The 26,059-nt window shown below is 44.4% G+C and overlaps 1 protein-coding gene across 1 annotated transcript in view; it reads right to left on the minus strand.

The window, feature by feature from the left end:
* The window catches only part of VWF (von Willebrand factor), a 1,169,185-nt gene that overhangs the window by 1,124,785 nt on the left and 18,341 nt on the right, over positions 1-26,059 (minus strand). Inside the window, exon 3 of the mRNA XM_078673989.1 lies at positions 9,299-9,472. Within this exon, the coding sequence (XP_078530115.1) occupies positions 9,299-9,472 (174 nt within the window). The remainder of the gene's footprint in view (positions 1-9,298; positions 9,473-26,059) is intronic.

Genomic DNA, 26,059 nt, shown 5'->3' on the forward strand with positions numbered 1-26,059 from the left:
AAACATGGCTTTTTAGCAGCCCCCATAATAAATTCAAACTAAAAAGGGAAAGTTCTCAAGCAGATTGTGTTTCACATATTTAATCCTTCTTCTACCTTTGTCTCTGCAGTGGGACCTGCTGACATGATGTATAAAACAGGTCAGCCACACATAGCAATTAAACATTCTGTGCTATTAATCTTGTACACTACAAAGAAAATCTAAGCCTGCGGTTCAACCATTGTCAGCGGTGAAGTGCAATTTGCTGGCTTCTGTTTGAAATAAATAAATAATCTTCCCATTCCTCGGGCTCCTGCTCTCCAGTGTACTACGCTACCCTCATTACTGAAACAGTGACTGTCCAAGGGCTCCATCGCCATGCCCATGCATTTAAAGTACATTGCAGAATCACAGTACCAGTGGCGGCTGGTGATATTTGAAAGTGGCGAGGCGTAAGAGTTCTGTATGAGTGCTCAGTCGTAAGCGTAGCAAGTGAGCCCAACCACCATACGAGGCGGCAAATGGTGCATTTTTAAGTAAATTTGAGGAAGCAAGAAAGTTTATAAAGAAATGGGAAAGTGCAGTTATGACAACAATAAAGAGATTTCATATGATAATGACATAGGTAGGCAGCTGCTTACATAATGAGCAGGGAAGGTAATTTATGTTTAATGACCTCTTTTCTCTTCTTGTCACATCCTCACCTTTAACTTAGCATGTGTAACTCAGTGAGCAGAAGGTTATCCTTAATTTAGAAAGATTCTTGAATTGATCAAGAAATTAATTTGCCTCTGAAAGATGCACAGATTCATTATATAGGGAGGTATTGGGTGGATGACTGAATGCAAAGGAGGTGTAGCCCCTGGAGATACTTTGGAGTAATTAAAGAGGAAAGAAGGATAAACAAAGGCACTATTCAAATGAATGAGCTAATATGTTCTGCCTGTGATAAGATCTTGTAAGTCATAGAATGTGTAAAACAGATTTAGACCTATATTTTCCATGTAAAATGGGAACTAAATGTGGGACGAAGTGGTGGAATCTGCTCATGAGTGCTTTGGTTTTACTCAGATATGAAGGAGAAGTGGATGGATAGAGCAAAGGGGTTGCTCAATGTAATGAAGCATTCTACTTTATGATATAAAAAACTGTGAAAAACAGATACCCTTATAAATCACTAATTTACTGTAAATAAAGTCATATTTTGCCTCCAAACTGCTCGCATTAGCTGCAGCGCTCTAGCTCCTCTGCCTGCCTGTCAACAATTAAATTATTGTCTATTTGACTGTGCTCTAGACTGTGAAGTAAGTGTACTTCAGTATGAATAGACCTCACGAACATTCTGTGATAGAAACTAGCAATGTACAAAAACGAAAAGAGAAAGGTGACTTAACGGGGCAGTGGCAAAAACTGTGTGATTACATCAGTGGAGAAAATCAATACCTCGAAGTCACCATTACGGGACATCTTCACTGTACCGTGTGTGCAAAATTAGCTATGCAGTGTCCGATACGATACTCCTTTAATGCAGTGTAATCGAGCGCTCTTGCACTTACAGCAGAGCAAGACACAGGAGTGCCCTGTTGTGTGGCAGAGTGTGTGGCCCAAAGGTGGGTTGGTCGCTTGCGCAGGGGTGGAGACGCGCAGCAGGAACGACTCAGCCACACACTCGGTGCCAGTCGGAAGTGGCGTGCCCGAGCGCACGCCCTCCATTTATTCTGCCCCGTAGGCCACGCCTGGCCTGCGGATGTAGGGGTGCGTGCATGCGTCAACTAGAGTGCTAACAGCACTACATCCCTATCCAACTATACAAACTTTTTTACTTTCTTCACAATGTCCCAGCATTAGGTACTCAATATATTACAGTTTGAATATGATGCTCTGTACTTGCGTGTCCCTTGGTGACGGCTTCAGAGTCTCAGCTGACAGGCATAGTCCTTTAACCTCTGACTTGGGGGTGGATTGGGCCGCAGGTTGTATCTCGGGAGGTTGCCTCTGCCATGTTCTCTACTATGTGGTGTATTCCTGGTGGGGGTTTGTATAGCTGGGGATCCACCCCCTGGCTCCTGCACCCCTCTCGGGTCCCTGCTGGCGAGTTGCTTTCATCTTCTTGCATCATAGCTCTGGGTGATTCACTAGTTCTGTCCAAGACCTCTGGGTTTTCCCTCAGTCCAGGGGACACCACCTTGAACCAGGAGGTGTTCCTCGACACTTCCTCTCCCTCCTTTCGCGCGGTCACCATAGTTCCTTTCGTGGCTGTTACGGTCCATGGTCCCGGTTCGTAGAAGGTCTGGAACTTCCCTCCAGGGCGTCTATTTCGTATAACCACTTGATCTCCCTGGCACAGTCGCCGTGGTATTGCTCTCCGACGCTGGCTTGCTCGCTGGTTGTTTTGTTGCCTCCGCTCCTGGGTCTCATCCATGTTATTACGGACCGGCACCGTCCCCGGGGCAGCGGGAAGGAGATCTCTGCGTTGGCCTTGGAACATGAGGGCCCACGGGCTCTTCTGGGTGGTGCAGTGAGGGGTCCCTCGATATTCCCGTAGGAAGTCATGTAGTCTTTGTTCGGGATCAGCTTGCTCTACCATCGCTATCCTGAACATCTTATTGAGAGTTCGCATAAATCTTTCGGCCTCGCCATTCGCTTGCGGCCACTGTGGTGTTATGCGCCGGTGTGCGATGCCTCTGGTCTTCAGGAAGGTGGCGAACTCTGCTCCCTGGAACGGTGGTCCATTGTCGCTCTTTATCTCTTCCGGGTAACCGAACATGGAGAACAGTTTCTCTAATGCTGGCCCCACATGTGTGAAGGCCGTGGAGTTGACTCTCTCAACGAACGGGTACTGCGAGTATGAGTCAATAGCCACCAGTGTGTGTCCTTCTCCCGGGAAACTCCCGAAGTCTAAGCTGATTTTTGTCCACGGTGTCGTGCAGGCGTCCTCCGTGATGATCGGGGCCGGCCTCTCTGGATCACCCGTCAGTTGACAAGACATGCAGTTCTTTACATACTCTTCCACCATAGCCTCTAGCTCAGGGAACCACACCTTCTCTCGCATGCGGGCCTTCATTTTCGTGGTGCCTTGGTGGCCACCGTGGGCAAGTTGCGTAGCTCGATACCTAAGGCGCTGCGGTATTACCAGCCGTGTACCTCTTAACAGCACGCCTTCATCTGTGGCACTGAGTTCATGGTGGACGTGCCAGAATTTCGTGAGAGCCTCTTTATCCGCTGCCGTCCAAGTGGTGGGAGGGTGTAGGTAGTTGGCCCAGGTTCCTTCCTGAACGGCTTGCAGCGATTGCATGTATGGGTTGTCGTCGGCTGCCGCTTCTTTGATTTCACCGAATCGTCATGCATTGGGGGAAGGACGTGAGTGCTATCCACTGGGCGTATTCTTCACAGTCGTCATCGGTGGACGCCAGCTCTTGAGGTAATGGATGGCGCGACAGATAGTCAGCCGGATTTTTGGCCCCTGGTCGATACACCACCTCCATTCCATACGATTGAAGCTGGATCACCCACCTCTCGATGCGTGGTGGTGGGTGCGGGGCTGTGCCCTTGAAGAGTGATACTAGGGGTTGGTGATCTGTGACCATGACGAATGGGTGGCCTTGTAGGTCGAGGTGGAAATGACTGCAGGCCCACTTGATTGCCAGGGCCTCCCGCTCGATTTGGGCGTACCTGGTCTCGGTTGGGGTCAAAGCCTTGCTGGCAAAGGCTAATGCTGTCCATTGGCCGGGCTCGTGCTCCTGGGTCAGGACTGCTCCCAGACCCACCGGGCTGGCGTCGACAATCACCTCGGTACGTTTCTCAGGATCGAAGTAGGACAACGTGGCGTTCTCCAGGAGGGCGTCCTTGATGCTCTGGAATGCTTCGTTTTCTTTTGGGCCCCACTGCCATGTGACATCCGTTTTGGTGAGTGCTCGTAGGGGTTCGCTTCTCGTGGCTAGGCCCGGTATGAATCGGCCACAGTAGGTGGCCATCCCGAGGAAGCTTCTCACCTCAGTTGGTGATTTAGGCGCTGTGGCGTCCTTGATGGATTTGGATTTCCTCGGGTCGATCTGAATTCCTTCCTGGTTGAAGACGTAGCCGAAGAATTCAATAGATGACTGAAAGAATTGGCATTTGTCTTTGTGGAGCGTCGCTCCGTATGTGCTCAATCTCTTCAGGACGTCCCGGAGATGCTTGTAGTGTTCAGATGCGGTGGCAGAGTGAATTAAAATGTCGTCGCTGACATTGATGACCCCTGGCAGCCCAGATAGGAGTTCTCTAATGGTGTTTTGAAACACCTCAGCTGCTGATGATATGCCGAAGTTGAGGCGTTTGTAACGCCTGAGGCCGAGATGAGTGCTGAATGTGGTGATGAATCGGCTCTCCTCCGCAAGGGGCAATTGATGGTATCCAGCATTGAGATCAATTTTAGAGAACCATTTCGATCCATTTACGTCGGCCACTATGTCATCCATCGTGGGCGTCAGATGTCTTTCCCTCCGGATGGCTGTGTTTGGTAACCGCATGTCAATGCACAAGCGAATTTCGCCCGGCTGCTTGGGCTTTTCGACAATGACCATGGGCGAGACCCACGGGGTAGGCCCGTCACTTTTTCGATGACACCGAGGTTCTCAAGTTTCTCAAGTTCCTTCTCCACCAGTGGGCGGAGGTGGAAAGGTATCCGGCGGTGGCGCAAAGCTGTGGGGGAAATAGATTTATCAATATGAAGTTTAATGGGGTCGCATTTAATGCACCCTAGTCCCTTGAACAGTTCAGGAAATCGCTCCAGCAATTCCTCCACTTGGTGGGCTCGGTTCCGATTAGCGAACGCTATCAGTTTTAGATCCTCTGCGGTGTGGCTACTCAGCAGGGTGTCAGCCTCCCGGTCGATGATGTGGACTGTTGCCATTATTTCCGCCTCATCCGCTCGGATAGGTATCCTGATTTTTCCTTTGAGGGAAAATTCTCGTTTTGGACCGTAGGACCTCGGGGCGGGGGCGTAGCTTGTTAAATTGTTGCAGTCCCATGACATTGACGGTGGCCCCCGTGTCGATGATGGCTTTCACTTTGCTTTGTCCCATTTGCACCACGCATGTCGGTTGTCGCCGTCTCCTCTGCTTAAGTTCCCGGGCAAAAGAGACAACGTACGCCTCCTCGTCTTCCGAGTCCGAATCATCATAGACCGTGGGTAGGTGCTTCTCTGCCTTCTCCGGGGCCGGGTCGGACAGTGACAATTGGCGGACGGCTTTTGTGGGCGTCCATGATTTCTTGGGATTCCTGGACTGGTTCTTCCTGCGGCAAACCGATGCGAAGTGGTTTGGGATCCCACAGTTCCCACAGGTCTGTCCCTGGGCCGGGCAGTCCTTGGCCGCGTGGGGTTCATGGCCGCAATATCCACAGCGGGCCTGAGGTGATTTTCTTCGGTATCCTTTCTGTGCCTGACCACGTGTCCGGGGCCGCACGGCGTCGGCGCGTTCTACTTTGATATTTTCGGTCTTGACAGGAGTTTTATGTAGGGCCTGTTCCATGGCCGTCGCTCTGACGTCCGAGAGCTCGTGTGATCTTGCCAAGATGAGGATGTCTTCCAGAGAGAGCCCTGGCTTGCGTAGGATTTGGCCTCTCAATGTCTTGTCCCGGCACCCCTGGATCAGTTGTCTCCGTATGGCCCTCGGCTGGTCCTCGTCGGTGGAACTGGCCAACTCCCTGACGCGTGTGTGGAACTGGTCCATGGACTCTCCGTCCCGTTGACGTGCCTGTCCCAACTTGAATACCTCAAAGTCCACATTCAATTGGGGATCAAAATGGCCATTGAGGGCGGCAACCGCGGCGGCATAGCTGGCTGCTGCGCCCGTGTTAGGGAGATGTTTGAAAAGTCTAAAGATTTCGTCCCCTGCGTAGTGGAGCAGTAGGGACCTTTTCACTGCGTCATCCGTTTCCCTCGTGACCACAAAGTAGTTTTCCAATCTTTCTAGACAAATTTTCCATCGAGGTGAGGCCGTGGCCGGGTCGGCTGCTTCGCTGAACGGTGGCAAGACCCCGGCTGCAGCGTGCTGGAAGGGGATGTTGATGATAGGTGCTACACCGTCTCCGTCCCCCATGGCGGCAACTCCCAACTAAAGTGAGGGTAGGCCTCTGGTTCAGTCAGTCCCCTAGGGAGGTCGCAGCAGCACGTGTACCTGTGTAGAGATTCGCTCCACCTGTCCTCCTCACGCAGCGTCTTCCGCCTGCACCACGTGTCTCGCGTCTGGCCAGACGTGGGATAGTCGAGACTGCTCCAGGGTTTCTTCCCAGGTCTCCCGGGGCACTGGCCGTTTCCCCTCCAGGCGTCGGTAGGCTTCTGCGGGCCTCAGCAGGCCGAAAACGCGTTGCACGCGAGATGCGTGAGTCTTCGCCGGGTGTTTTCCCGCTTCACACGCGAGAAGTGTGAGGATCGGCAGGGTGCGCCGGTATCGCGGACCACGCGAGATGCGTGGTATACGGCAGGCTGTCGCCGTACGCGAGCCGGAGGCACGGCGGCGGCCAGTGGTGACAAGCACCCTCCCCGTAGGGCAGCCAAAGGAGGAGGATCACGTCCCAACAGGCGGGACAACAGCAGAGAGGAGCGCGCCGGCTCCAGTGAAGTCAGCGGCAGCAGCCGGGCCGCACGCGGTAGGCACCGCGGAACAGGAGCGGAGCGCTCCGTGGGGTGCAGGTGCACGGGCGAGGGTTGGGCCCCCTCCGCTCGTCGCCAATGTTGTGTGGCAGAGTGTGTGGCCCAAATGTGGGTTGGTCGCTTGCGCAGGGGTGGAGACGCGCAGCAGGAACGACTCAGCCACACACTCGGTGCCAGTCGGAAGTGACGTGCCCGAGCGCACGCCCTCCATTTATTCTGCCCCGCAGGCCACTGCGGATGTAGGGGTGCGTGCGTGCGTCAACTAGAGTGCTAACAGCACTACATCCCCTACCAAAAGAGAGACACAGGCTGTACACTGCAGGGAAAGACACAGGATGAGCACTACAGCAAGACACACCATCTCGACACAGTACACGAACAGACAGAGGATGAGAGTTACAGCAAGAGGCAGAAGCAGCACAAGAGAAAGGGACCGGCTGCCACGCTACAGAAAGCTGCGTGATGTACTCCGTAGAGACAGACAGGGTGAACAACACTACAAGACTCAGGCATACGATGTGCACTTCCAAAAGGAAAAAACAGAGGCTGTGCACGAGGTGAAACAGCGTTTTGATAAAGAAAAAAAAGCACTATGCGCTGTTCGAGTTTTGGCGCCGACTCTATTTCCTGTGATGAGATTCTGGTCAAATCACTTAACATGGTGCGTGCCTATAAATAGCTGCTGAACTATCTAATGTAGCCAGGGCTGGGCTCATGTAATCGCAGCTTAAAGGGAACGATATGTGCCAACCGGTATTATTTTGGGCCTGTGTTGCGTCGATGAGAGAGGTGTCACTGTCCACAGAGAAAGGAATTGGGCTCAGCTTCCAACAGTGAAAGCACATGAGGAATGAAGAGAGAATCTAGCTGCACCCCTCCTCCAGCCCACCCCCTCTCATGATGAGTTTCAATTGTTACCACCCATTACATCGTTCTCCTTCTCAGTCTGCCCCGCCCCCTGCCATTAAAATGAATGGAGTTCTGCGAACTCCTCCTAGGGCCATTTTGTAAGCGCCCGATATCAAATCTTATTCAGGGCATTGAAAAACAGCACACCCTCTGCCCTGATATCACAGCTGTAGCGCGTGCCTGCAGGTCGATGAATACCTCGCCCAGCAGGCACATGCACAGCAGGAGCAGGACATCTGCAAAGTTCATAACAGCTGCCCATAAAAAATAAGAGAGCAGCAACTGCAAGTAGTAGTTTCTTTTCAGCTGCATGACGTGACGATTTTCTAAATTCTCTTTTTGCAGGACATCTGCAAAGTTCATAACAGCTGCCCATAAAAAATAAGAGAGCAGCAACTGCAAGTAGTAGTTTCTTTTCAGCTGCATGACGTGACGATTTTCTAAATTCTCTTTTTGCCTCTCCCCTCAGAGTGGTAGGGGCAGGGCGACATCCATTTTGCCCATTAACACCAGCCGCCCCTTCACAGTACTGGACCCTGCGTGGAGAAGTGTGGCCCTTTTGTATCGCACTGGTTAGAAGCGGCAGACCCTGAAGCAGAGGTCGGCCCGGGACCAGGGTTCAATTCCCGACGCGGCAGGGTCTTGGGTCAATGTCCGCGGACTCGATAATTCTTGCTTAGGTGCCTACGCTAACCATGGGTCCCACTCTGCAACTCTGGGCAATAGCTTGCTTAATCTCCACAATGGCCCCAGCAACACCGGGGATACCTGGCTTCACCTTGGGGTGCCCTCTCACAGGGAAAGCCTGGACGGGTTCCCCAGCGGTATACAGCGCCAGGACGCCACGTAACGAGGTAACAGTGCGCTTTACAAGTATACATACATTACATTACATTACAAGTGTCTAACGAAAACTCACGGAGCTAAACAGCTACGCAGACTTTAATACGCACCACGTCCAGTCTGCATTCTCTACAAGACCCGTTGACAGATCTGCACGAGAGAGAGGGGTGAGGGGGTTTGGGCGGGGATTGTGAGGGGCGGGGTAGGGTGTTGTCCATGACCTGTGAAAGGGCGAGTTGTCATCACAGGGCCAGTGTTTGATTGACATCTCGCCACCGCCAGGGCTTCAGACCAAAGCGCCCTGGGCTAAGGTTACCTCCTGGTCAGGTGGGGGTAGTCCATAGCGTTGCATACTACAGCTTTGCCAGGCTGATGACCTCAGGGCTGTGTTAATTAAATGTTAATTAAATGCAACCTGGCCACGCATGCGCATCACTGCATTACAGCCGGTGAACGTGACTTGGGTGAGCAATTTGTTTTTACACTGGCCTCAGCTGGACTCTGTGCAAACTTTATTTATTAGTTTAAGCATATCACTCTCTTAAAATGTAATTTTGAAAAAGCTATAACAATTTGAGGAACAAGCATTGGCATAGCCAACAGGTCTCGACTTTGGGTCCTTATAAGTGTTTAATTATCCAGCACAATATCCTTGGTGCAGCGGCATCAACTGTTGCATGGCTAAACACTTATAAGTTCCCAAAGGCGAGACCGATTGGCTATGCCAATGCTTGCTTGTTTCAGTCGGCAGGTTTGAACTCTCTTGCTCACTTTGGCTACCTGAAGGATACAGGTGTATTTACCAGCAGTTTATTGAATACGAACAATCCACTTTAGGGTAAGTTTCCTTTTTGCAAATTTTCTATTCTTGCGTATTTATACCTTCCTGTTCTCACTGAGTACATATGAATACTACACCCTCTGACAACTTACCCAAGATAGAGAAAGAACGCTTCTGACAATCCCCAGCAAGCATGTAACTGCAGTCTCCTGGAAAGTCATGAAACGTTCCATCAAATGTTCTTATGTGATCATCTCCAAAAAGACTGCATCGAGCTGTCATCGTTGAATCGGAATTCCCTTCCACTTTCCTGGTTTTTGATGATCCTAGAAAAGTAAAAACACTTTAGCATATTCCTTCAAGCTTTCATCTTGCAGCAGAACAGCGACAGTCAACATTAAGGGGAACACGTCGATACCGTTTTTCTGAATCATTTTGCAATAATGCATGGAATCGCACATAACAAGAAATGAAAGCAATAGATGGACAGCAAAATTTAACAACTTTCCATGAATAAATAAGACTTAAAATAGAGTGGACGTTTTCAGATTTCGATTAAGGCGGATTCAAAGCCTGGGGAACAAAGAGCTCATTTAAAAAACTCTAATTCTGTGTTCATCTAACCTGAGCAGGATCACGCTCCCATTAGGAGTAATAGGCGTATTGTTATCAAGAAACATGCCAGGACCATTACAAATCCCCTCACCAATTGTCCAATTTTACCCACTTAAAGAACAGATGTTCCCTGTTCTCCATCTTCTTTTTACGAGGTCAGGCATTTCATCACTACAAATAAGTCTTCTTCAGACAGATGGGAGTTCAATGTTGATGATGCATGCAGCTATATTGGATTTGTCATAAGCTGGCACCCAGCTCTGGTGTATACATTGTAATATGCAAAGGCTGCCTTGTATAGCTCAAAGTAAAAAACAGAAGAGGAGGCTTACTGAGGCATGATACATAACCGGAGTAATGGCTTTGCATCCCCGTGCCCCCGCCAACGGCTCTAATGGCCAAAACCCTCCTCAAGAACGACAGTGACAGAAATATCAGACCTCCTTGCCCTCAATTCACCTCCTCAGTGGTACCTTTCTCCTGCTAAGGGATCAGTTCTTTCCCATCTCCCCTGCCAGTCCCACCGCAGCACTCTCCACTTTACTCAGAATCTACACCTCTTTCTGTTCCTGACCAGCATTCACCAAGTTTCTAAGCCATTCATTGAAGGCTTAATTCCCAAACTGCTTTAGGTCATTAAGTAATTATACTTACTTACCACAAAATGCACTTCACAAACTGTAAACCTCCATCGCCATTTCTCCAGTCTTTTTTTGATGGGGTGATACCCACACATGTAAATTTACTATTTAGTAATAAATGTGGTCGGGACCAGGGGAGTAGTGGGAAAATGTAAAATTCTATTACAAAATGGGAGTGGTTTAAGGAAAAGTAAGGAGGGGTTTATTGAGGGACCGGCTACTGCAAACATCAACCAACAAAAGAGTAAGCAAATTGCTTTTCAAAAACTACACCTTTAAAGTTACTGCAGCCAAAAAGGTTACAAAATAGTAGTATATGATCACTAGCCCAGCCTTGAAGTAAGTCAAGACATGCACAAGTACTGCCACACTCCCATGGAAAATAATGGAGGGAGAACCTAAAATAACACACTATGGCCAATAATTTTAAATAGATAAAATTACTTTGACCTTTTCTTTAGGACTACGGATGTCAATTATACAGAGCAATACTGAATGTAGACACAAAGAAATATGGAGCCTAATTGTTTCATGGATACGAACATTGATACCCTGAGCTGAATAAGTCATGCTATATTATGTCATGCTACATTTGTTATCTCTCACTTTTTGCAATTTCAATAAATGCATTTGGAAGACATAGCTTTAGTAATAAAGTGTGTAATTTCAATATTTAAGTCACATGTTTAATTTTTTTCTCCTATTTCAAATTATTTATATATTTAAAACTGTTTTATATATTGTTACAGCAAAAAAGAGATATGGAAGGGCTAATTTTTTTAATATTATCAGAACAACTGAGTACAACTGCCAAATTTATTTTCAGCCCAGCCAATTCGTATTGTATAATATACAATTTGAAAAGAATATCCTTTGAACCAGTCTAATCGCAGAGATTTACATGAAGCTCTTGATTCACGCAGCCTTATTGCAGAGATGTACATACAGTGCATGATTCACATTTCACCTGTAACAACCTACCCCTCCACACCAGGCAATTCCTGTGGCTTACCCAAATAAGGAAAGTCCTCAAGACCAGGCTCTTCGCATGAACCTCCACGCCCATACGGATAACCGGCTCCCTCACTCCCCCCCCCCCCCAGTGGCTTGAGACCCTCGCAGTTGAGTAGCCACTCTTTACAAACTCCTGATTAATTGATTGATTGATTGATGGACATTTTGAAAGTGTTAATGTGATCTTAAAACTATGAAGGTGCAGATAAACTAAAATAAGATGTAACTAAATTAAAAACTGATGGTGTATTTCCAAAAATCTAAGTGCAACAATCTTGTATTGCCAGCGGGTGTAACCTAGAAACTCCAAGTCCTGTCCCTTAATCACCATATTCAAATGTGAGTTCTCCCGATGAATTTTGATTATTTTAAATTTGTAAATAATAATGTTAGTGCAGTATATTGCCAAGCATCAAATAATATTCTAAAGAGAACACCAATCTGCTAAAACTTTAAATAATTTTCTTGAAAATGTAGGATGTTCAAATATAAACAATAACACCTGAGCTGGTCTTCACTAACATGCACTATTAGCATGCTAAATTGTAAATCTCTGTGACCCAAGGTTCAATTACTCCCAAACAGGTAACCGTGAAATCAGAGAGTGTCAATTACTCACAAACAGATAACCCTGAAATCAGGGAGAGTCAACATTCTTCTGTCCTAACCCACCCAAAGTAATGTAAAAAGGAATTAATACAATTCTTAATAAAATATTTTAATAGAAAACATAAGTTACATTGAAACGGAGATTTGTAAAATGTTGGAGTATGGGCATTTTCAGGTCTCGCCTCCCGTGCAGCATAAACTGTCTCTTTGCAAAAAGACTTGTCAGCTTAAAGGGGCGCTTGCCATTGCTTTCCATTAGGTGGCTTTATTCTCACTCCCAAATGCTATTTTTATTTGTTAGCTTGTGTGGGCTTTCCTTACACTTCTTTTGTTTGTCCCGCCCTTGGAGCACGGCCTCATTACTTGTTCCTTTCCACTGCTTACTTTTCAGACACTACTGTTTTCTTTTTGGTTAAGCACTCCATGAAAGTGCATGTGGTTTCAAACTATCTTCCACATAAGCTTCTTTTTCCCCTCCACCACACTCCCCATTGCTCTCTCTCTCACTGGTGGGCTTCTGCCCCACACTCTTCAATGCTGCATTCACCCTCGTTTGCTTCTCCCCTGTGTTGTTTTCTTGCCCGTGTGCTTCTCCAAACCCCACTTGAAATTGTTCTCTCTTACTAGTGTCATGTACTTTCCCTCTGCCCTTCATGTTGCTTTCACCATACCCCATATTGCTCCTGCTATTCTCCCTCTGTGTTGCTTCCCACTACCCTGATGTACATGTTGCTTCCACACCACCCACACATTTCGGCTTACGTCCCAACAACCCAACTGCTTTTGAGAAAAAACCTTTTATGGTACCGACTCAGATCAGGAAATAGAAAGTAAAAAAAAGTGCCTGCACACACTTACAAAATTACTCAACTGACAACGGTGAGACCGGTTGTCTTTGCCAATTCTTATTATTATATTGATCCTACATAGAAGAGCCAGGGGCCGCTACCTTCAGGTATTAAATTATTCCCTAATTTTAACAACAAAAATGTGTATAATTTAGTGTATAAATCAGTAATAGCTATAGATACCCTTATCTAATAATATGTAACTGTGAGATTGGAATATTTAACACTCAGTATGGAGGATGCCAAAGTTATGCTATGTATGGAAACATAACCAAATACTAGAATTCAATCATGCTCCTCCATGAAATAAGTTGAGTTCGGATCTAGGCACAGCTCATTGTCAGGTAGTGAAGAGTTTAATAAAGACGGAGAACATTGTGCATCCCAGAACGCTTGTTTCCAGTCCAGGGAAGACCTTGTCATGCAGTTTGAGCTGGACTGTTCCCGTGGGGAGCAGGGTCATGACTGATTTGCTTATGGCTGAGTCCAAACTGGGGTGGCGTGGTGAGCGAATAAAGCAATGGATTAAACCCAGATCTGTGACGAGGTGATTGTTTGATTTCTTCAGCATTCCCTCCATCATCTGTTCTTTTTGGTTTTGTCGCCCTAAGTGGGAAAGTTATGCTCAGACATGGGTCCTGTGCTGACTGTGCCACTGGATTCAATCTAGCCTGGCTGATGAGAGGGCGATATCCCAAAAACGGGCCTAAGAAGCTTGTTTCTGTCCAGGAAGGGCGTAGCCTGGTAGTTCAGACAGGACAGTTCCCATGGGAAGGAGGGTCAAGACTGATTTGCATATGGCTGTGTCCAAACTAGGGGTAGCATGGTGAGCAAAAAACAATGGATTAAACCTAGATCTGTGACTATGGGGCAATGTTTGATTTGTTCAGCATTTTGTCCATCATCTGTTCTTCTTGCTTTTGTCGCCCTAAGTGGGTCCTGTGGTCATTGTGCCACTAGATACAAGCTAGCCTGGCTGATGAAGGGTGATACCACAAAACCGTTTCCAGGAGGCCTGTTTCCAGTCCAGGAAGAGCCTGGCCTGGCAGTTGGGTCTGGACTGTTCCCATGAAGAGCGGGGCAAGACTGATTTGCTTATGGCTGGGTCCAAACTGGGGCTGAGTGGAGAGCAAAAACATAATGTATTAATCTTAGATCTGTGACTATGGGTGAATGTTTGATTTTTTCAGCAGTCCATTAATCATCTGTTCAGGTGAAAACCCTGGCATTTACCTTTCATGATATTAATCAAACCAGCCACTCTGGCCTTATAATTAACTGAACAGGTGCATCTTAGATTATCAAGCAACCTTATGTACAGGATAGGAATGCACATTTCTGCTAATATGAGCAAAAGAAATTCCCAGTTCACAATGCCAAACCGCATCCAGATTCACCAAAGCAATGTGAGTAGATTATGTTTCTGCAAGCTCAATCACCTCAGCTAGCTAATGAGTATGGGATGTTAAAAGTATTCCAAGGATAAAATCCAGTCCAAATAAACTAAACTAAGCCCCTACTATCCCTGAAATGTAATACACCATGATTTTGATTAACAATATATAATCTCCATTAAAGAATGCAAATGGATGGTAAGAACCACATAAAGCTAGGCCCAGCACCTCCCCAATCTGTAGCTTCCTGTGAGGACTTGACCAATATGTTGACCATTTCCATCAAGGAGGAATCTTTGCAGATTAGTGTGTCAGGGGTAGATAAAGTAGTGTTTGCTAATATACCAAGTACCAACTCAAGCTCTTATGCATAATCCTAACCAGTAATGCAGCAAAATGTTTTTAATATGAGAAACACTACGCTCTCTCCCACTCCAATTGCCCAGATTACAGGTTCTTCAGGCATGGAGGTCTAACAGAGATGTTAACATAACAGTATATGTTTGTTGATATATATGTGAATTATGAGATTATGTTTCTCACAATCAGAGTTAATGCTTTAATTTATGTGAATGTTTTAAAGTATAATTGCAATACGTTAAAAACAACCAGTAACATCAGGGAGCGTAGAAATCGCATACAAAGTTTATAAATAGCTCCACTTAAAACTTACTAAGGGAACCTCCAATTTCTATGCCACTTCTTGTCAATGAATCTTTGCCATCATATTAGAATGGAGCACAACCCAAACACATCTATAAAATATTCAATGTTTTTCAGCATTTAATGTTCAGTCAATGATAAGACGTTTAATGAAGATTGAAAGGCTTATTTTATCTTTAAGAGATTAGGCTGTATTGTTGGTCTTTATAGTAAGATTAGTCAAATAAATCTGCTTACAGAAATATCAAGAATATTTGGTTTGAACAAACATACAAAATATTAGCGGTGCCATAAAGGAATTAGCCTATCCTAGCGAGAACCCATAAAGAATACTTTTTGGAAAAGAGCAACTATAATTTGGAGGAAAAGACTAACAACTAATAAAAGGACAAACTCCCCATTAAGAGTAGTTTTGGAAACTCAGTCGAGTTCCCTAACAGCTGCAGTAGCAACCGTTAAAACAGGTAAAAGGAATTAATCACAGCAGCAGCTATGATCAGCATGAAGATAGAAAGTCTCTTCACAAGGGTAAGTGTTACAATCTGTACTGTTTCTTTAACTGCATGTGCTGCACAGATCCTTCCTAGCATTCTGTGTTCCTGACAGAGTTTTGCTAATGATGCATTCTACTACATGGTGTCAGTTGCTGCTTGAACTTTGATGTGCCTGTAGCTGATGCTGTGCTGTTAATAAACCATCATTTTCTACAACTTCCTGCTCTGATTCTTACAAATTTGGCGACAAGGATAAAGCCACTCCAGCCATCTACAGCACAGGAGCGGAGTTTTGAATATTTTATGGAGATCTCGGCAATTTTCAGATTTTAACTTCTACTACATTGCCTTTTCTGACCTACACCGTGGTCAGTTTCATCTGTACCTTAATTCTGTTGAACGCCCGAGTCTCGGAGCATTTAAAGTGCATTTTGGAGATTTTTGTGCATTGTGGCAAATTTTCAAGTTGGGCTCGAGCGACTGAAGGCTATTGAACACGTCAGTTTGACTCACCGGAATTCCAACTGTTGACGTGCTTTGTGGAATCCTCCTGCCTCACCTCCTTCTGCTTTCCGAACCTCGTTATCAGCGTGTCATCTGGATACTGCCTACGCATCTCTTCACCGAGACGTTCAACAGCGTCACCACGTCAACAGTGTCACCACGTGCAACGCGCCTACATCACCGCGTTTGACGCTGACACGACGTGCCACCATTTTGTTGCAGCGTATCTTAGCAACCAATACACGGCTAAGCGCTGAAGCGACGGAAACATTTTCTTCGAGTGAGGCATTTCGTTTTGAATCAGACGGTGACCATAAACAAAGCGGTAACTTTGGGAAACGCAATTATTATTTTATTCTGCAAGCGTTTTTCAAGACACGCTATAATTGTGTTTTTATCTGCCATTTCATCACATCGGATAAGTTTGTTTTTCTGCTTCTACGCTTGGAATTGCAAGTACTATTCACAGCGACCCTTAAGACTCAGCTTTACAGCTGTTATCTATCTTCAGTTATTTATCCAAAGGGTGCTATTAATTATTGCTAGTCAAAAAAAAATTCCCATGTATTTAAAATGAAGGAATTTTTTTGTTGCATTAGTATTATATGTATTTCAAGTTTACTTTACAAGTCAGTGCTATTTATTTTGTTATCATAGAAGTGATATTTACACAGCACATTACTACTTTGAGATGCAGTTTGATCCACCAGCCAAGTTTTTACAAGTTAAGGGTGACCCTCCCATGCCTTGGTCTAGATGGAAGGAGGAGTTTTTCAACTATATGAGAACTATTGATGGGGAACGAATGGGGTCTGAAAGAAAAAAAAGTATTTTATTACATTGCCTTGGCTCAGAAGGCCAAGAAGTTTTTAGGACTTTGCCACAAATTACAGTTGCTTCAGGGAGTGGTGATTCTTTAAATGTATATACTGAGGCTCTCAGTAGGTTGGAAAAAAGATTTAAACCTACAGCCAATATAGCATTAAATCGTTTTAAGTTCTATACCAGGGCACAAAAGCAAGAAGAATCTTTTGACGATTTTCTCACAGCTTTAAGATCTCTAACATTGCATTGTAATTTCGGTGCAATGGCCGATGAAATGATCCGCGATCAGATTATTGTGCATGTTAGAAACAAAAAGATTCAAGATAAATTATGGTGTATTGGTGATCCCAATTTAGAGGAAACTATTGCCATTGCTAAGTCAACTGAATTATCTGAAAAGTGGATGGGTATTGTGGATAAACAAAGTTCCAATCCCAGTAAAACCATTTCTGAAGAGGAAGTATGTGCTGTTAGAGCTAAATGGAATGAGAGAAATACTATATCCTATCAATCAAAAAGTAAAAATTCTGTAAACACTAGCAATAGGAGACCAGAGGGTGTAAATAATACATGGTCATGTTTTAGATGTGGTAGCAGGTCTCATATTGCATCATTTCAAGGTTGCCTGGCCATAAGCAAAACTTGTAACGTATGCAGTAGAGTGGGACATTATGGTAGTGTCTGTAGGGAAAGACGTTACAATACACAATGGCGTGGTAATCCATCATCACGTCCGCCCTCCAGCAGCATAACACCTTCGAAAATGTCCTCTCTAAATGAAGTGGAGGAGGAAAAACAAGTTCCTGAGAAGGGTTATGTTGTGTCTATTGTTCAAAGTAGTGGTACTCTAATAACAAGAAGGAAATCCCCTAAGTGTATTTTTCATGTTTTCTCAATTGCTATTGAGCTTATGGTAGATTCTGGTTCTCCTTGGACCATCATTACTAAAGACTACTTTAATGAGAAGTTAAGCAATGTTTGTGATTTGATTAATTTGCAAAAATCAGACATCTTAGCAGAAGGTTTCAGTGGATACATGATTGATATAGAAGGGTTCTTTAATGTTCAGTTAACATTCAGAGGCAGAGTGGCTCAAATTAAATTATACATTGCTGTGAAGGGTATAAATGTGTTAGGTTGGCAAGATCAATGGGAACTTGGCATTAAACTAAATCCACGAGCAAAAGATCCCATTTCGATGTGTACCGATCAGGAAATGATTGGTTCTATTTATCCTAGTGCGGGGGAGTGCAGTAACATTTCGTTTTGGAGCAAAAAATTTGATAAGGTATTCAGTGATCAGTTGGGTAAGTTAAAAAATTTCGACCATCAGATTAAATTGAAGGAAGGTGCTGTTCCAGTTAAACAAAAACTTAGAGGAGTTCCGTTAAATGTTAGAGATGAGCTTAAGAAAATGTTGGATGATTTACTTAAAGATAATATAATTGAGCCTATCGAATCTGCAGAATGGGTTTCGCCTATTGTTTTAGTGCGGAAACCTGATCAATCTTTGAGAGTCTGTGTGGATTTAAGGGCGCTCAATTCTAATATTATTGTGGATTGCCACCCTTTGCCAAATATTAATGAGCTTGTTTCGTTGTTTGATGGTGCGCAAATCTTTTCCACTTTTGATCTTAGGTCTGCGTACCATCAAATTGAGTTAACTGAAGATTCTAGGAAATACACAGCTTTTATCACCCCTATGGGTTTATTTCAATACAGGAGGATGCCGTTCGGATTAGCATCCGCAGCCTCAGTTTTCCAACGTGTAATGTTTAATATTTTTAAAGACTGTGATGTATTTGTTAAATGTTTCCAAGATGACATTTTGGTGTTTTCTAAAGATGAAATTGAACATGTTTCACATTTGGAAGTAGTATGTAGTAGACTGGAGGATTTTGGTCTCACTCTTAAAGCACACAAGTGCAATGTATTCAAAAAATCAATTGAATATCTGGGTCACACATTGTCAGGGGAGGGGCTGGTTCCCAAAAGATCTAATGTGGAAGCTATCCTCAAGGCTCCCTCTCCAGCTAACAAAGAACAGCTACTGTCTTTTTCTGGCATGTGTGAGTACTATAGTAAGTTCGTGGTAAATTTTGCCACAAAGATGGAGCCGTTAAGAAAATTACTAAGGCGAAATAGTGATTTTCTTTGGGGTTCTAAACAAGAAAAAGCTTTTGTGAGCATCAAAAATGAAATTGTTAACTCGCCCACTCTAAAACCATTTAGGATGGGTAAAGAATGTATTATCACAACAGATGCGAGCTTGTATGGCTTAGGTTGTGTATTATCCCAGTATGATGGGGTGCTTGAATGGAATGTCGCATTTTCCTCAAGAACTTTGAGTGAAACGGAACGAAGGTATGCAGTTATAGAGCGGGAGTTGTTGTCTTGTGTTTGGGCAATAGAACATTTCAGAATCTATATTTGGGGAAGCAAATTTGTTCTCAGAACAGATCATAAGCCTCTTGTAAATATTTTATCGGTTGGGGGTGGTTGGAATGCGACAGCCAGGATTGCATGGTTAACTTCCAGATTGCAAGAGTATAATTTTACAGTTGAGTATATTCCTGGAAAAAAAAATGTCACGGCTGACTGTCTGTCACGTCTTCCGTTTGACAATAAAGAGGACAAGGTCAATGTTTTGAAGGAGTTAGATTTTGTACTAAGTTTATCTGATGTTGTGTCTTCTCAATATCGGGATATTTCTGAACAATTTTGGTTGGAATGTCAAGACAAGGATGAGAAGTTTGATTTACTTGGTAAATGTATGTTGGAGGGTTGGCCAAACAAAACCAAGATCAGGGATGATTTACTCCCATTTTTCAATGTTGCTGATGAGTTGCATTTTCAAGGGAAGTTTGTGTTTAAATCTGACAAATGTATTCCACCTGCTGGTGTTCAGGAACTTATTTTAAATTTGGCACACAAAGCGCATCCTGGTATTTCTAGCATGAAGCGTTTGATTAGGCTGAATTTTTGGTGGCCAGGGATGGACCGTTTCATTGACCGAACTGTTAGGGACTGTCCTGATTGTTGTGCCAAAGACAAAATGTTAAAGCTGCATGTTCCTCCTCTTAAATCTGTTGAATGGCCTGTGATGCCATGGAGCAAAGTAGCTTTTGATATCTCGGGTCCTTTCCACATTCTTCCAGAGACCTCACGTTTTGCATTAGTATTGATAGATTATCATTCTAAATGGCCAGAAGTAAGATTTGTTGGTAAGGTGACGTCTGAGGTTGTTATTTCATTCTTCCAAGAGATCTTTGCGAGGGAAGGTAGTCCTGCTGTTTTAGTGTCAGATAATGGAGTACAGCTAGTTTCATCTGAGATGCAGTCTTTCTTGCGTTCCTGCAATATCAGACATATTCGCACTTCCTTGTACGAGCCACATGAGAATGGACAGGTTGAGCGTTTTAATAGAGTTTTAAAAGGTTTTGTGGTTGATGCTGTTAAGGAAAAAGGTAATTGGTTGAATGCGTTAAGGGAAAAGTTGTGGATGTATCGCATCACCCCTCATACCACCACAGAAGTAAGTCCTTTTAGGTTGCTCAAGGGCAAGGATCCTGCGTCATCTGTGTGTCCTTGGTGGCTTAAGGAGAGGTGCAAAAGTGTGTGTGAGGATGCAGTTGATATTCAGGAGGTTGCCAATAAAGTAGTTGACAAGCAAGCCAAATCAGCTGTGTGGTACAACCGTAAATGGAGAACCAAGGAGCATGATCTATGTGTGGGAGATTGGGTCAGAGTTCAGAAACCTTTCGTTGTCAGCAAAGGTTTGAGTAAGTTTGGCAGACCCATTCAAGTTAAAAGAGTTTTTAGTAACTCAGTCATCACCCAAGATGGTAAGGTTTGGAATATTAGGAAGATTGCTAAATGTCCTGTACAAAATGATCAAGGTAATGATTCCAATGTTGATTCCTGTTTTCCTTCTGTTCCCGAATCTGTAGCGTCCAGGGTCAAAGATAATTCGCGTATCAGAAAGAGACCAAATTCTTTCCAGGATTTTGTGTAATGCATTTCTCTCATTATTTAATTGTTAAGGAGGGGGATGTGTTACAATCTGTACTGTTTCTTTAACTGCATGTGCTGCACAGATCCTTCCTAGCATTCTGTGTTCCTGACAGAGTTTTGCTAATGATGCATTCTACTACATGGTGTCAGTTGCTGCTTGAACTTTGATGTGCCTGTAGCTGAAGCTGTGCTGTTAATAAACCATCATTTTCTACAACTTCCTGCTCTGATTCTTACAGTAAGGTCTAACAAAGAAATCACTGTTAGCAGTAGTTTATGGCAATTCAGGTTAGCACAACAAAGTGCTAAAGGGCATGGCAGGGTAGGGGTGCATAGAATGCCTTAACTCTCTAGCTAAGAACACGTACTATATAGAAAGCACAAAACATGTTGCAAACTATGAATGAAGAGTCCAATCTTGCTCTGACTATATCTTTGCCTTTTAATCTGTACTGTGCTTCACAGCCTTCTGCCTTGGTTCATGCTACATAAACACTACCTACATACATATTGTAGGCCGCTGGAATGCAGGGCAAGAGACATTGCATGGTCTTATCTCTTTAGTTAGAATCATGTACAAATACATTAAACAATAATGTCTTTGTGAAATTCAAAGGGTGGAATGGCAAGGGTGTTCTCACAGTCAGATAAGGAAGGAGTGGTTTGAACTCTGATTCAGTCAGTGGCTGCTCACAGAGATCAGGTGCTCCAGGTGTATTGGCCAACAACGATGAACTCAGATGATAATTTGCCACCGCCATTCTGAGTTTGGTGAAGGAGTGCGGCTGAGTCCAGTACTCAGGGCTGCTCCCAGGTCTAGCCTCATTAAGAAAGGCTGGTTATGTCATTGGACTCCAAAGAGGCTTGCAGTAAAGCATTCTGCCATTACAAAGGCTAATCTGGGAGTGTGAGCAGTTGGATAGGACAAAGACTTCCCATGCCTCAAGACTGGGAATGAGATATCCTTATGAGGGATATTGAAATAGTATGAGACTGGTAGGAGGGCCAGGCTCCTCACGTGATGGGGAGATGGATCTTTGGAAGAGTTGGCCAAACTCGGTTTCCAGAACATTCTGAAAGCCTTGCTGAGACAGCAGTTGTCATACTGACTATATGGGGGTTTTAACTCTTTGATATGAGGAAGCAAAGGTTCCCATTTCGGAAAATATGTTTCTACTGTCTTCTGTTACTTTTCCTCTAGTCTGCCAATCATTGTGGAGCAGGAGTAAACTCCATTACCAGAAATCTATTAAAAAAACACTCGCATTGCAGATTTTTTACATAGCTCTGGGCCTCACCCAGAACCTGCCAACGCCCACCCAAACTGCGCCAAGAAATCGGAATTATTGCTTGTAGCGACATGGCATCATCATGAGAAGAACCATATATCCATCAATACCTATTCTGTGTAGATTAACACATCTCCTCTCTTTCACTGATGCGTCTTTGTAGGTCCTCTTATTTGTAATAATGAACCAACTCCCTGCCATGGCGCGTGTTCAATCCTAATACTTGTAACCTGTTAATAGGTTAGTTGTCATAATTCTTTTCTTCTTAACCTATTTTAACGCAACATACCTATTGCAGACAGATTAAATTCCCATAACGTTCCTTAGAAGCACTTACATACTGAATTTCTTTTAGAAATTAATTTGCAGAAATAGTCCAAAGAACACAAAACCTTAAAAGTTCAAAAAACAGATGAGTCAGGCACTTTTAGAAATAATGGCCTGAAATAGTTTGCTGAGTGTCCTGCCTTATGGTCTGTACAACGCACCTCTCTGGAGGTGTAATATTTCACGTGTTCTGGTCCAGAACAAAGCAGCCAGAATAATTTCAGAATGTATTTGGTCAGAATGCACTGTTTTCTTGCCCGGGAGAGTGGGATCTTCAAAGGGATCTGCCAGGTACTCTACTCTTCTATGATCCGACCCTATATCTTGCGTGAAAAATGTACAAAATACATTCCTATTTATTGCATCAGATCTGAAACTGGCGATGAAGCCTGAGTGAGGAGGCAGATCTGTAAAAATCAGGCTCACCAAGAATTTGCAAATGTTAAAGTCCAGTAAGTTTGAAGAACCCACTCCTGACGACTGAAGCACAGCACCAGGATTAAAACACGACTTTCCCTGTGTAGTCAATCATTACGGTTATTAACTAATATTGTTATAGGAGGGTACAATCCTAAGGGGCATATCTTCAAGGGCCATATCGCTGCTTTTCTGGCTTTGAAAGCCAGAGAAGCGGCGATATTCACAGCGCACCATCAGCAAGCTTGCGCTAAGCCTTGTTAGCGCTAGTTTCCATGAGTTTGCTCCCGGTTTCTTATCGCCCTGCGTGTCATCGCTAATGACATGCAAAGTAGGCGTTCCGGAGCTAAACTACATGGAAATAGTCGCTAACAAGGCTTTGCGTTAACAAGCCTGCAGCAGACCTGCTTAGCGACAAGATTAATCGCGCTAAGCCCCCTTATTGCAGGATTTTAACACCTGCTTATAAATTGACTACGCCGTCTACTTAATTCGTGGTGGATTGTACGGTTAGGGTCACTGGGGCGAATCAGCAAGGATCTCCTTATCTCCTGCATTTTATCTCCTTTTATTCAGGCAATACTGGCACTTTTCGCGGCTATTGCTGGGTTTCATATCGCCTCGGAGATAAGCCTTATATTACTACGCGCTATCTCGGCGTTGAAACCCAGCAATAGCCGGCGATATGTGAAATAGCGCTAAGCGCTCTCTGCGATGTTTATAGAAACTTGTTGTTAATATGCCCCCAAGTGTCTTGTATATGCTGTTTATCAGAACATATTTCTGCTTTTATTGATGTGCTATCACCACAGGTATTTCAAGCTATACATTCGTAAGTTAGTGTTTAGTATTGAGTAGTGTGGCTGTAATAGAGTACTTTCTCTTTTTATCAGTAAAATCACTGAATGGACAGTGATTTTCTTGGGTGTTGTCTGTTGCATGGCTGTGGACTGGGATAGTAGCCCACACCACAGCCCCAGAGCAGACCTTGAACTGGGCCACCTTGACTACCCTGAGCAAGCCAAGGGCTACAAGAGGGTCCTTTATTCCCCATAGATGGAAGATTGCAGAATTAATACTTGTGAAGAAGCCTCACGCTTTGAAACTGATGACACCATTTCTTTCACCAACTTATATCTATTGAAAGGAGGTGTGGGGGTGTCGTGCTCCACATTTTGTAGCTATATGCACAGGGGTTTTCAGACACACGGGAAGGCTAATGTAATGATCATCTCAATTGTCAATTTTTCAATCACCTTCTGCTGCCTATTCTTTCATTAGCAACAACATCAAATTGATCAGATATATAAAGGTAAGCTGATATGGTAAAAAAGGGGGTAGAAACTTTAAACAAGCCTGTACAGTATTTAGCTAAATATGTGTGACCTGGTGTAAGGATTTTATGTAAAAAACAAGTTTAAACGATTTGATATTTCCACAACATTTATTTACAGACTGACTCTGCAGAGATTCAGACCTGCTACACGCCCTACACCAGCACGGTGTCTCAAAACAGCTTAAAAAGAGATCAGTGGGTGGCACATGTGTTTTAAATTCCAGACATAAACTACCACAGAATGCCTGATATTTTTCCACACCCAAGGCTTGCTCATCTGTGAAACATCACATGGAAAACCACTGCTGCTCCTGAAAAAGGGCCTGTCAGAGATGGGCGGCATCGGAATGCTTGGCTCCGGAGGAGCTAACTCGTTATTTCTTTTTCGTGCCCTTATTTCAAATTAGCTAAGCATCAACAGATACTGGTACATTAATATAACATAAAAACGTAAACGCCTGGCCCGAATGGAAGGAACAACGCTGAAATGGCAGCCTCTGGCATACACTATCTCTACATATGCACTGATCCTCACCAGGAGAATGAATTAGTCTCATATTACGTATGCGACAGTGAGATCTACGTCACTGGAGTTTAACAATGATTCACTACTCCCTAATGTTTAAAAGTTTCTCTTATAACGCTACTGCAGGTGCTGCGAATTCCAAAGAATCTGAATACCAAGGCCAATTCTTTCTTCCACCTTCCTAGGCTTCCTGTCTCTTTATCTGACTCTTGTAGAGTCTTCATTTGTATTGCTTTCTCACTTTCTCGCTGTTTTCTTATCTGTCCCTCCCTTTTGCGTTCTCCTTTCTCTGCCTTTGTCTCTCTGATTCCGGGTCAACGTATGGTGATGAAAAGTAAGTCCTGGTGCCAACCACCTGCAACCATGCCACAGATTAAGCATGGCACTCTCACCTTAGAAGACAAAGTCATCTGGAGCTGCAAAGCATCTTTACTACTAGGATTTGAGCAAAAGGATCACCTTTAAAAGATTGACTCTATTTGGCATGGTACCAAATATTGTAGTGAGAAAATGTTGGCTGCCATAAACATTGTGTCCCAAATATGGTGTACAAAACTATTGCCCCATTGGAGTTATTAACAGAAAAGGTGCACTCAACAAGACAAGCATTTGGAAACAATATTTTAAAGAGATATTCGTGTCAGATGATATTTATGATGGTGATTTTCTGACAAACCAACTCTGGTGCTTCTCTGACAGAGACATCCCGGCTCAGTGATTAGAACTTTTGCTGCTAGCAAAGGCAATGTACTCAAGGTCATGAGTTCAACCTCGGCAATGCAGACCCCGTCTTCCATTCTTCTGAGGCCATACATTGAGTATGATAAACTAGATAATAATATGTGTTATTGATAGAACTAACACATGAGATAAGTTAGGGAGGTAGCGCTGTAAAAAGAACAAGTTAGTATAATAAAGCACCACTGTTTTGCCCCTCTGGCTGTGCAATGCTAGAAGCTTGCAGGCAGCTTCTTGCACTTAGTCGACAGCTTCTTAATTGTGTAATATGCGCATGTGGCTGCCAGCAGCCTGCTGCAAGTTTCAAAATTATCCCACAAAAGGCACGACACAGCCCGAAATGTTGTGGAGTATTAGTACGCTAGTGTTCAAACCCTCAGCCTTGTTAATTAATTATATCCATCAGTTCAAGGGTCAAACCGACAAATGTCTGTCTGATAAACCCTGACCCCCAGCGACTCTAAGTCACTGTGCAATGCCTACTGTGTGCGCATCTCCTGCTCTACATTTAGGGTCATATTGGCCAAGCAGGTGCGTCGCCCCTTGCGCCTTGATATTGGGGCGTCAGGGTGACGCAACTACTAAGTAGGATTTATCAAGCCATGCAAGGCGTTAAGTGGAGTTGTGTGGCTTAATCAATCTAGAGTAACTAATTGCTG

Source organism: Lissotriton helveticus, chromosome 1_1 (assembly GCF_964261635.1).
Source record: "Lissotriton helveticus chromosome 1_1, aLisHel1.1, whole genome shotgun sequence".
NCBI lineage: Eukaryota > Metazoa > Chordata > Amphibia > Caudata > Salamandridae > Lissotriton > Lissotriton helveticus.